Source organism: Scyliorhinus canicula, chromosome 25 (genome assembly GCF_902713615.1).
Source record: "Scyliorhinus canicula chromosome 25, sScyCan1.1, whole genome shotgun sequence".
In the NCBI taxonomy this organism is placed as follows: Eukaryota; Metazoa; Chordata; class Chondrichthyes; order Carcharhiniformes; family Scyliorhinidae; genus Scyliorhinus; species Scyliorhinus canicula.
The window spans coordinates 15,353,587-15,366,107 of record NC_052170.1 but is presented as its reverse complement, the minus strand read 5'-3'; the positions used below and the strand labels follow the sequence as shown (position 1 = coordinate 15,366,107).

The window sequence follows — 12,521 nt, the reverse complement described above, 5'->3', positions numbered from 1 at the left end:
AAAAAAAAACAACCTTTCACCATCACCTCAATGTTCCTGGTGAGTATTGTGTCACTGTCCCTATAATCAAAGGTGCAGTAAAGATAAATTCAACTAGTGGAGAATAAATTAAACTGATGCCATCTCCTCAAGAAAGCCTTGATCCGATAACTGCAAGCTTGCTACAGATTTGCACAAGTCGGAATTTCCAAACTAATTCTAATGGGTAGTAGTGGGATTTAACTACAGTTGTATTTCTTGGTTTTGACCACTAAAGGGTTCACTTAATACTGTAGTTGATTAGTAACATTCAGATTCATGTATTTTTCATCTTAAATGCCTGCCATTTCTAAAGGGAGGGCAGGTGCCAAGAGTTAATAGTCAACATTTATTTGGAATCAGGGTCAAGGCTAGACTGAGGTCATTATTCTGGGATCATCATTTGCAAGCACACATGAATAGTGTCAGATGCAGCTCGGCATTAAACCTCAGCAAGACAATATCACACTATATTTTTCTGCGTTGCAAACCAGGCTGACTACATAGTGACCAGTCATAATTAACATCGCGAGTCGAAATAGAATCCACACAGCAGTCGTCCGTTCAGTATTCTCTTTATAATCACTCATATGGAATTGGAAGGAAATTCCTGCTTTTGGCAAAGAAACTGAGGATTGGGAAACCAAAAGTAAAACGCACTCATGGCTCACCAATTTTTGTGGACAAACTTTGACATACAAATTTAAATATTCACCATGAGTTGAACTTTGGGTGAAGATTTAGGGTCAACAGGGGTTAGGAGTGCTTGGTAAGGCACTTTATGCAATGCATGAAAATTGCAACTTAATTTAATTATTTTCCTGATTACTTGTGATGATATCAAAGAGATCGTAAGCAGGGTGAATAGGGCTTCTTTGGTTATCTTTCCTATTAATAATGGAACTCTTGGCTATGGTGATTACCAGATATTTTGTAGTCTTTTGGGTTTTCAATTCTTATTCTCTTCAATTTTACTAAGATCAGATTACAATTATACAAATAAAATTTTCTTGCATATATAAAGCTTTGTTGTCTAATATAAAACATTAAGAAAACAATTGAGCATTACTTTAATAACCTGAACAGGACCTGCAGACCAGTGAAGGTCAACTCCAAAATGCAGCAGGAATTCAAAACCCTTCTCAGTCCAATTTAGCATTTGTACAGACTACATACACGCGCTTTAGGAACCAGTGTATTGTAAGATACATCAAGGCATCATCCAGTGCGATTTAAAATGGCTTTGCTTGGGACTGCGCCTGAATGTCTCGAGGCGTACATTATAAAATGTCACTCATGGTATTTCTCTTAAGTACTTTGTTAAGGAACCAGCGAGATACAGCAGACTTCAAAAGGATCAACACAGGACAGATTCAATGGTGCTTCACATCCAAGCTCTAAAGTTACAGCTACAAGAGACTGTAAGGTATTGGCTTACTTTAATAGTACTGAGATCCATGGGGTGTTTAATAATGTCGTGATAATCGTGCAGTCCCAAGGCGTCTACATCCACAGGTTTGTAGAAGGGCCAGGCATAGGCTGCATGCTTCTTGGCGAACATTTCCTTAAGAATGCCAGTGCAGTACTTCAACTGTTCCGAAACTTTTCCACTGCCAACCACAACCCCACCACCTCCACCGCCACTAACTACAACCCCACCACCTCCACCCACACTCTTCTCCAGATTTTGCTGCTGGGAGTCTGGCATTTCTTTTTTAGCCGGTTTTGGAGGTCTGCCGCTTCGAGATGGGATCTTTGCGGGTTTGGGTTCAGTCATTAATGGAGAAGACTCTCGACTCTTCACTGCAACATTGGTTGTCGGAGTTGTTGTATCAGCTTTCCTTTTTACACCCTTTTTATGCTTGGAGAGAGAAAGAGAGAGAGAAAAGAGTGCATGTTAAGTCCCAAGTATGTCATCCAACTAGGCAGTATTAACTAAACAGTATATAATGTGAAATAGACAGGGCGAGAATTTAACATGGTATATCCTTGTGACTGTGTGGGGAGTTTGCACTTTCTCCCCGTGTCTACATGGGCTTCCTCTGGGGTGCTCAGGTTTCCTCCCACGGTCCAAAGATGTGCAGGCTAGGTGGGTTGGCCATGCGAAATTGCCCCTTGGTGTCCAAAAGGTTAGGTGGGATAACGGGGATGGGGTGGAGGTGCGGGCTTAAGTTGGGCACTCTTTCCAAGAGCAGGTGCAGGCTCGATGGGCCAAATGGCCTCCTTCTGCACTGTAAATTCTATGATTCTATGACTGATGGAAGCATACATTCTAATTCAAAATGGCCTCTTTTCCTACAAAATTGAAAGCCCAGCTTCTAACCGCTTCACAGAGAGAAAGGCCATCTCAAGTCAATTTTTGATCGGAGTTAAAAGCACAACCCAGGCAAAAGCAGATGCCAACCATAACTATTCCTGGTGGCATCCAACCGTAGACATGATTTGTCTTAAAAGCCCACAATTTTCATCAATTGTTTCAAACGCTGCACTGCTCGGCCAGATACAGAAAAGGGAATTTGAAATTTGAGATTTCAATGCTCTGGGAAGATTGCTCAGAATTAATTAACAATACACTCTTGGCTTAACCAAGCACTTTGTCCTTAATTCATTTTTAGTGTTCCCATTTTCATCAGACCTCTCACTCAAACCAATATCTGATCAGAAGCACAAACGATTAGTCTTCCAGTGGGAGTAATCGGGAATACTACTAAAAAAAGACCTCGGCAAAGTTCTCAAATGAGCAGCTGATCCATTACTCAAGAAATACTCGAGTACACTTTTTAAGAAGCATTGGGACTTTGCTGTGGATATTTGTCAAAGGCTACGCTGACTTCTCTACAGGTTGGGACCCAGGAGATTAAAGCCTGAAAAAGGTGAATAAAACTAATGGAAAAGCAACTGAAAGATTATGTACCTTTGAAGGCTGTGATGCTGTTGTCATCACTGTTGTTGGCGTGAGGGTCGGCATTGGGGGAGCCGATGTATGTGGCGACACGGTCGTTGTGGGTGGCTGGACAATCAGGTCAGGAGTTGCAGGAGGAAATGACAGCGGCGCGGGTGCTGGCACCGATACAGAAGGAAGCTGCGGCTGTGGCGGCGGTGGCTGAGATGCCTGAGGTGTCCGCTGGGGTGGTGGTGGTGGTGGCGGTGGCGGCGGCGGTGGCGGCGGTGGCGGCGGCAGCTGCGGCGTCTGTGCTGGTGCCAATGGTGGCACAGGTGTCTGCGTGACAGTCTGTACAGTTGACATGTTGGGTTTAGACTGAACTAAATGAAAACAAAATGACAATGTATATTAAATATTTAAACTGATGGATGTCCAACTCCAATAATAGAAATACGCAACTGCAGACCAACTACTCACATCTATTGTGCACCTTTAACTGTACAATACATATCAGTAAGTTAATATTTAGGAGGAAAACCACTGACTCTATCCTTTTAAGAATTGGGCATGGGGGCCATGTGATACAAAGACAGGAGTGGCTTTGTGGCGACTAGGGGCTTTTCACAGTAGCTTCATTGAAGCCTACTCGCGACAATAAGCAATTTTAATTTCATTTCATTGATTCCGTGGGCTCTATAATCCGTCCATTTAACGCACTCACACAGCTTGTACTCAACTAATCTTAGAGTGAGAACTCCATGTTATGTACCTGGAAGATTTCTGGCCAAGTGCCAGTGACAAAATGCCCAGAAATACTGAGAAAATAATCGACAAAGTAGTGCAGTCAGAAGTGGCTTGGGTGGAGCCAACCCCTAAGCATGATAACTTAATGAGCGAACAGGCTTTTGATCCAGCATTCTCTAAAGCATTACGACTGATGACTTAATATTACGGTCATTGATGAGAAACAAAATATCAATGCTCAAACTGTAGAACTGCAGAATATAGGTAAACGGCTCAACAGAGGAGAGAATCCGTACTGTCAAAAATGAAACTTCCTCTGTAGAGGCCCGCTTACAATCCTCAGAAAAGCAGCTGCATGTTATGTCAGAATTCCTTGATGACCTGGAAAATTGAGGCCGGAAGAAGAATGCCCAGATGGTCGGGTTTGCAAGAAGCTGAGGATAAGCTCCCAGTTAAATTTGAGAGCTGGCTACCATGTCATAATTTTGAATTGAAAGGTGGGCACAGTAAATTAGAGCGGTCACATTGTATCCTGTCCGAGGCCTCGGGACAATCAAAGACCCTGGCCTGTAATTATCCATTTTCATAATTTCAAGGATCACCAACGAGTATTGGAGGCAGCTAGACACAATAGGGCCTTGCGGTATGGAGTAATGGTCCCCTTTTTTTTGAAAATTTCGCAGTGGCGAAACATCGAGAACCATGGAGTTTAGTGAAGTTAGAAGACGCCTAAAGGCCATTTGAGTGCAATATGCCCTACTTATCATGAGGGTGACGTCCAATAACTCTAAAAATGTTCGACAATCCGGCTAAAGCTTTGGTTGTGATCTACACGGAAGACAATAATTTGGAGTAACAGGCTGCAGTTCTCTATCATCCGGATTCTATCCCTTGCCTTCCTGATTTTGTGTTGCCATTTTTCATTCTGACAGGGATGCTTTAGCAATTGAGCACTACAATGAGTTTTTATCCTCAAAAATGGCAGGGACGTCAATCTGTCTTTAATGAAAATTACTCCTCAGCGTACTCCTTCTAGTTAAGGAATGTGCTGTGTTGATTGCATGACACAAGGACTGTGAGGTAAATACCCTACCTTTCTTTGCATCGATACACTTAAAATGGAGATATATGTTTTATGCTCTCCTTTCTCTGATCATGATGAATACGAGCAGTGCCACAGCTAGAAGGTAGATGTGTGGATCACGTCTAAATAGGAAGGGGAGAAATGTGTTTTGGTGCACAACCGAGTAGGGCGCGAAAATTCTTCGTTGGTAAGCCATTTGCTTGACATCAGTGTCCTATACTCTCTTTGACAGAATAGGCTGCTTTAAAATTCTGTTCCTGGAATGTATGGGGGATACATCACCCGATTAAAAGAAAAAGGATTCTTCAGTCTTTCCTTAAAGAGGAGAAAGTTGACATAGTTTTGTGGCAGGAGGGGGTGGGGGTTGCGATTTTGGTTAATATGAATGATGTGCCTTTTAGACTGGAGAACTGTGAAGGAAGGTATTTAATAGTTATGGGGAAGCTGACTGGTGTATTTCGATAATGACTGCCTGCAGCCCTCCAAACTGCTCTCTCGATTTTGTTACTGAAGTTTTTCTGGAGTTTGTCGAATTAACTCCAAAAATTGCCTTCCTACGCAAGGACTTCAATTACTTTTTTTATATAAATTTAAAGTACCCAATTCTCTTCTTTTTCCAATTAAGGGGCAATTTAGCGTGGCCAATTGACCTACCCTACACATTTTTGGGTCGTGGAGGTGAGACCCATGCAGACACGGGGAGAATGTGCAAACTCCAAGCGGACAGTGTCCAGGAACTGGGATTGAACACGGGTACTTGCCCCCATGAGGCAGCAGTGCTTACCACTGTGCCGCACAAGGACTTAACTTACCACCTTAAAGCCATGGGCGGACAGACTTCCCATAACTAGGGATCTTCTCACACAACAGACAATCGGCATGCAATGATATGGGGTACTTCGATGTTTGGAGAACATTGCATCCCAAAAATAAAGAATTTACCTTCTTCACGCTCCCCACCAACTTAAAACTAGAATGGATTAGGTCACTAGAACCGATTACATTTTCATGCCCAAAATAATATTACATTCAGTGGCCTCCTTCTCTCTAGGTAATATTGTAGCCTCTGATCATGCCCTGATCTTCTTGGAATTTTAATTCCGGGGGGGGGGGGTTTTAAATCTTGGGAGATTTAATGCCTCGCTGTTCAAGGATTATAACTTTTAATCACTTTGATTTGATCTCCTCTATTCCGTCAAATCTCTATCTGAAGTAAGCCCTTCAAACCTGTGGGGAACCCAAGGGCTTTGCAAGAGGCTTGGTCACTTTGTAAATAGTCAGCAAAAGAGTATAATATGCTGGTGCGACAACACAAACTTGAAGTGAATTGGCCGAACCATAGAGGGAGTATGGTAGAAATTCTAGCCAGTCAATGCTCAAGTCCGAATGGCACTGGACTCCTTGCTGATTTTGATAGTATGAAGTTTGCCAAACAAATACCCTGGGGCAGCAGGGTAGCATGGTGGTTAGCATAAATGCTTCACAGCTCCAGGGTCCCAGGTTCGATTCCCGGCTGGGTCACTGTCTGTGTGGAGTCTGTACGTCCTCCCCCTGTGTGCGTGGGTTTCCTCCGGGTGCTCCGGTTTCCTCCCACAGTCCAAAGATGTGCGGGTTAGGTGGATTGGCCATGCTAAATTGCCCGTAGTGTCCTAATAAAAAAGTAAGGTTAAGGAGGGGTTGTTGGGTTACGGGTATAGGGTGGATACGTGGGTTTGAGTAGGGTGATCATTGCTCGGCACAACATCGAGGGCCGAAGGGCCTGTTCTGTGCTGTACTGTTCTATGTTCTATGTTCTAAATGCTGGACAAGTTTGGAAATAAACAGAGTAGGTGTCTGGTTTTCCTTCCAAAGATGATGGACACTAGGTGTGATGAATAGAGTAATTTCAGATAGAGTGTATTATATGTATTTGATGCAGGTAAGGATGTGACTGCTGCAGTCATGTTTTTAAAAATCCTGGTTTGAAAGGCAGCAAACTTTTTGGAGACAAAGGTACAATTAAAGCTTCGTAAAATGTCATAATTCATTCCAGCCATTGGTATTGTTTCCTGAAGTAGGAATTAAAGAATTAGGGCTAATAAACTTTGTTTATATTAAGAAGGTCCTGGGAGAGTAGATAATTAGAGGCATTGTGTTTAGTTTTACCGAAATTATATAGTTAATGGTAGGAGCCAAGGGCTGAAGCAGTCAGGTGCTGAGGTTGCAGTTTAAGAAATTCTGGGCAGCACGGTGGCATGTGGGGTTAGCACTGCTGCCTCAGCGCCAGAGACCCAGTTCAACTCCAGCCTCTGGTGACTGTCTGCACGTTCTCCAGTGTCCGTCTGGGCTTCCTCCGGGTGCTCCAGTTTCCTCCCAATCGAAAGATGTACAGGTTAGGTGGATTGGCCATGGTCAATGCCCGGGGTAACAGTGGTAGGGCAGGGAACTGGGCCTACGTAGGGTGCTCTTTTTCAGAGGGTCGGCCACCGAATGGCCTCCATCTGCGTTCTAGGGATTCCCTGAAATTCATTTCTAGATTCGGATGTGACCAGAGAAACAGCTGATCTCAATACGGTGAGTTTAGGTTTGTCTGTGGACAAACTTGCAGTTTCCTGGGAAAACAGTTTAAGCTAAAGATTTGACTGGGACCAGACCAGACAAACAGCTGTTCTCAGGACAGTGAGTTAAAGATTTGTCGGTGTACAGGACAAGAACAGTGTGTCAGGCTGGCAGTTTAAACAGTAGTTTGAGACAGGCAAGAATCTGCAGCTGGTTACTAGTGGTTTATCAAAGAGTCTCTTTACAGCAAGTATTCTAGAGTACGGTAACTACATTTCAAAGTGGATCTCAACCAGAGATGGGTTTTGAGTAGAGATAAAGAATTGTTATATTGTTAAGCATTGCTTAACTGGTAACTGAAAGCTATTGTATTTATGGTGTTAAAGTTAGTAATACTGTGTTGTAATAAAAGTTTTTGTTTCAATATACCATATCCTATTTGTGCATGAAATTACTCCTGGAGCGAAGTATCTTTTCCTCAGTGTCTTAGGAAATTAAAATAAAACATTGGGGTCTCTGCCAGAATCCTAGCAACTGTTGGGGCCTGTTCCAGGATCCTAATATATAGGGCTATTTCCTCCATGCGAGATTCCAAGGGTGATAGGATGATTAAGAGAGAGGATATTAATGGTCATTTAAAAGCTTCTATGCCGATCCATATAGAACAGGTCAGTCAGGGCTGGACATATGGAGTGTTTTGTCTCTTCCTTTGAACTCCCAACAATTTCTGAGGACCAACAGTGGACCTTAAATGCTCCCATTTCTATTTGCCTCGAGGGATCTTCAATCAGGTACGGTTCGGGGGCCAGATGGTTTTGGGAGTGACTTTTATAAGGAAATTAAAGACTTGCCAATAAATCCTCCGATTGGTTTGGATAATCATTCATCCAAAGCAGGTCTGCGGCCTCAGTCTCTTAGAGATGCGAATATCTCCTCAATTTTGAAGGCAGGCAAGAACATTGAGGAATGTGCATCCTTTGGCACATTGTGAATCTAGATTTGATATTGTTGTCTAAAATAATGGTGTTGCGCCTGGAGAAAATATTCCATCTGATCATCTGGCGTTCATAAAAGCCCAGAATTCACGTAACGTTATTCAGGTCTTCCAAAAGCAGGGAGTACCGTGCTTACCGATCTCATTAGATGCATGGAAAGCTTTTGACTGGGTGGAGTGGAATTATTTAGTCTACACACTGCAGAACTTTGGACTAGGGAGTTTAAGTGGATACAAGTGCTTTATAAAAATCCTCCGGCGGCAATTTTTACTAACAGTTAAAGATCTGATCATTTGAGTTTTTAACTGAGGGATGAGGGAGATTTTTCCCGTATCCCCATTATTATTGACATTTAAAAAATAAATCTCGAGTACACAATTTTTTTCCAATTAATGGGCAATTTAGGTTGGACAATCCACCTATCCTGCACATCTTTGAGTTGTGGGGGCTAAACCCACACAAACACGCAGAGATTGTGCAAACTGCACACGGACAGTGGCCCAGAGCCAGGATCAAACCTGGGACCCCGGCCCCGTGAGGCAGCAGCGCTAACCACTACGCCACCATGCTGCCCCCCCCCCCCTACATTATTATTTACAATAGCAGAGCAGAGGCAATTAGACAGAATCTTTCGGTGTTTGGATTGTCTAGTGGTGGGAAACAACACAAGATCACGTTATATGCGGATGATGTGTTGTCATTCACGTCCAAGCTGGACGTCTCCGATGCTGCTATTATTGATATTGTTGGTAGGTTTGGCTACTTCTTCTCAGGCTACGAAGTTAACCTTGTGAAATCTGAGGCTATGCCTTGGAGAAAGTTATGGTAGAGGCCTCACCACCCCGGCTTCTTTCCCCTTAAGAGGGTCCCCCTTGGCATTTACTTATTTGGGTATTTCACTCTCTCCCCCCCCCCCCCCCTTATTTGCGTCTATAAAGTTGGACTGACACAGTCCTTATTGATATCATGGCTGAGTAGGATAGCACTGATTAAGATGAATGTGTTGCTGGGTTTTTATGTATTTGACCAATTTTGCTTTCGGCTAGGATCCCAACAGGAAATTAATGGGCTGTACAGCTCATTTGCATGGTGAGAAAAAGGGACCTTGTTTAAAAATGGCCAAATTGCGTTTTCCCAGTTCAAAGGGAGGGCCGGGGTGCCGAATATCAATTAGCCTCACATCTCAGATTTATACGAGAGGGACCACGCCTCCATTTGGTTTGATACTGAAGCTGGCCAGTCTGAATACACTCCTTACAAGCTGTTTTTTTGGGGATTTCGTGCCGTGGGAGAAACCAATAATCATCACCAGTCCACAACATGATGGTCGGTCTTGGAGTTGGATGGTAGATATAATTTAGCTTCTGCTCTTTACCATTCAGGTTAGCCCAGATTTCCCACCAGGTTTTATAGATCATGATTTTGATATCTGGAATTTATTAGGCTCGGGGACATGTTATGGGGTGCTTCCTTGTTATTTTCTGAGCAACTATGTCAACAGTATGACGCCCGAGACGCTCCTCCTTCAGTTATCTACAAATCAGCGATTTTTTTATTCTTAATAAGACATCATGGCAACATGATGCCAGTGTCTCCCAGAGGTTAATAAATCCAATTATCTACAGAACCAAAGCAATTAATTAGCAATTTTTATGACACATTATGTTCTATGTTCTAGATCTTGTATGAATGTGCTAGAGACCTTGCAGTCTTTGGAAATAGATCTGTGAATATTGAAAAGGAGACCTGGGGCATTATCTGGGATAATTCCAAATAGAAGAATCTCAGCCGAATAAGGAGACCCAACTTAAAATACTGTACCGTCTACATGTTACACCCAGCCTCAGACACATGATAGATGCCATTATATCCTCAGTATGCCGAAAATGCAAACTAGTGAGAGGAGACTATACACACCGTGTCTGGTCCTGTGCCAAAACTAAATCCTACTACTTTGGCACACTTAAAGAGCTTGAAAAGATATTTGATATGGCCACGTTTTATCCTTTGCATCTTGGTTCTGGGGCTCACAGACAAAAAGATAATTGACTCGAGAAAAGGCTGTATAATATCCTAACATTTCCAGCTCCAAAGAATATCCTTTGTTCCTAGAATAGCGATAAGCCTCCTTCTATTAAGAATTTTCAGAATTGGCATAAAATTATGGATTGCACCCCAATGGAATTTCCAACCCGTATACTCCAAACCAAATCGGATGCAAATAAAATGGTGCCCCCTATCTCAAATACTCAGGCTCCATGGTGTATGAGTTACTCCTGCAAGGTTTCCTATAGATTATGTGGATTCGCCACCAATATATTAGACGCAACGATGTACATCACTCAGTCATGTTTTCATGGCTTTATCCTCTCTTCCTCTACCCCCCCCCCCCCCCCACAACTTTGTCCTCTATTTTTTGTACAACTGGAAGCACAGGGTTTACTGAACCAAGGATGTTGCTTTCCTCCTGACATGGATTATGCGGTACTGTACCAGTTTTAATGGTGTGTTGTATTGTTTGTAAATTTGGAAACTCTCAAGATCTATTTTTTAAAAGAATTAGGCATTATGACACTGGAGCATACATTCAAGTCTCAAATTACAGGAAGTGCAGCTTTAAAGAAACAATTGTTGACTTATACCAACTGTTCAAATTCGCTCTTGATATTACAAAACGAATCACATGTAAGCCACATAAGAAGCCAACATATCGAAGTAGTGAAATTTTAACCTTTCCTGGCATTTTTCAATTAGTTAAGGAAATGCAGTCTACAATCCACTGCAATCAGTGCTCCTTGGAACATATTTGCCTAATGCCGCACTACACTACCAGCTCCAGTTTGATGAATCTCTTCCTCGAAGTCTCAGTGGGGGAGGGAGAGGGGGTCAAGAAAGAGAACATTTCAGAATTTTAAACTATCTGAACATTTTAATGATTTTTGTACATCTTGCAACGGTTCAATCCATCAATTCAAATTAAGAGGGCCATCACAAAGCTCGCTGTCCTGGTGTGAAATACAGCATCAGTCTGCGAGTGGGTCACAAGTAGTGTAAAGGGGTCTAACAAAGTGTACAGTGGGTTTCAACGGCAAAGTATGGCATGCAGGTTTCGCAAAGTGTTTTTTTTTTAAACTCTAGCTACGAGTGAGCATTTAATTGGATTTCATGCCAGTGACGAACAATGATTATTAAAGTAACAATCAACTAAGATCCTGAAAACACTAAGCAGGTGGAAATCCATAATATCGGCATGCTTCTTTCACATGGGACGCTGAACAGTTTGCCTGGTTTGGGGAGGGGGGGCATAAAGGCTAGTGGCAATATTTTAAAATGACAGAGCAGTACCTTGACACCATACCAAACATTTAACCCTCAATGTAGATTAAATAGCAGTTTATCTTGTGATGGTTGTGGTACCTTGCTATGCAAAATGCAACTGACGTGTGTCTAGAAAACAATGATGACTTCTCAAGTCACTTACTGACAAGCATTTTGCAATGTCCTGGAAAGTGCTGTCTACATGTAATATATTGTCTTTAAATATTATGGTGGCCTCTTGGTTGCTTCTGACTTCTTGGGAGAACAGGCATGGGAAACATTATGCAAACACACTCCTGGCATTCTGTCAAATTCTGTTCAAAGAAAGCATCTGGAAGCTTCCAGAGCAAAAGACATGTGGGAAAATGCACAGACTAATCTATTATGGTCCTGTTCCCCTCTATTTAGAAGGTTTCTTATTACTTCTATACAAATGCAAACTTTTAAAATATAAAACTTAAAAGCAACTGATGTGCAACAAATGCTTTGGTAACCTCACATCATTGGTCATATAAAGATTTTCCATAATGTTTCAGGAAAGCGGTTAATCTTTTAACAATCACCGCCAATATAAACATGCTTGGAAATATTGCAGCACAGTACCCTCTGTAGTTGTAGTTACATCAGCAATGGCAGATCGGATATAGTAGTAATATGATCCCACAGCACTGCTGTTCAGGAGAGGATCCTGCATGAGAGTAGTTCAGTCCAGTCCACTGATGGGGCCTACTAAAGGGAGGTGGTTTGCAAATTCTCAGTGATCTAACCATCAAATTATTTCAAGAACTTACTTCATCCATGGCCACCGATGTTTAGAAAACGTACAAGTTTTCCCCACACTGCAAAACTGCACAGGTCAGAGAAAGCTACTTATGGGCATGCTGTTCATAAATGGGGTTGCCTGCCAATTTCTTGCGTTAAATAAATGGTATGCTAATTT

General features: G+C 42.4%; 1 protein-coding gene across 6 annotated transcripts in view; it reads right to left on the bottom strand.

Annotated features, from left to right (window-relative positions):
- Nucleotides 1–12,521, bottom strand: part of brd4 (bromodomain containing 4) — a 216,360-nt gene that overhangs the window by 85,082 nt on the left and 118,757 nt on the right. For all 6 annotated transcript variants that reach the window (XM_038784571.1, XM_038784573.1, XM_038784572.1 and 3 more), the window contains 2 exons: nt 2,933–3,282; nt 1,457–1,879 (listed from right to left, as the gene is read on the bottom strand). In XM_038784571.1, coding sequence (XP_038640499.1) covers nt 1,457–1,879; nt 2,933–3,282 — 773 coding nt within the window. The remainder of the gene's footprint in view (nt 1–1,456; nt 1,880–2,932; nt 3,283–12,521) is intronic.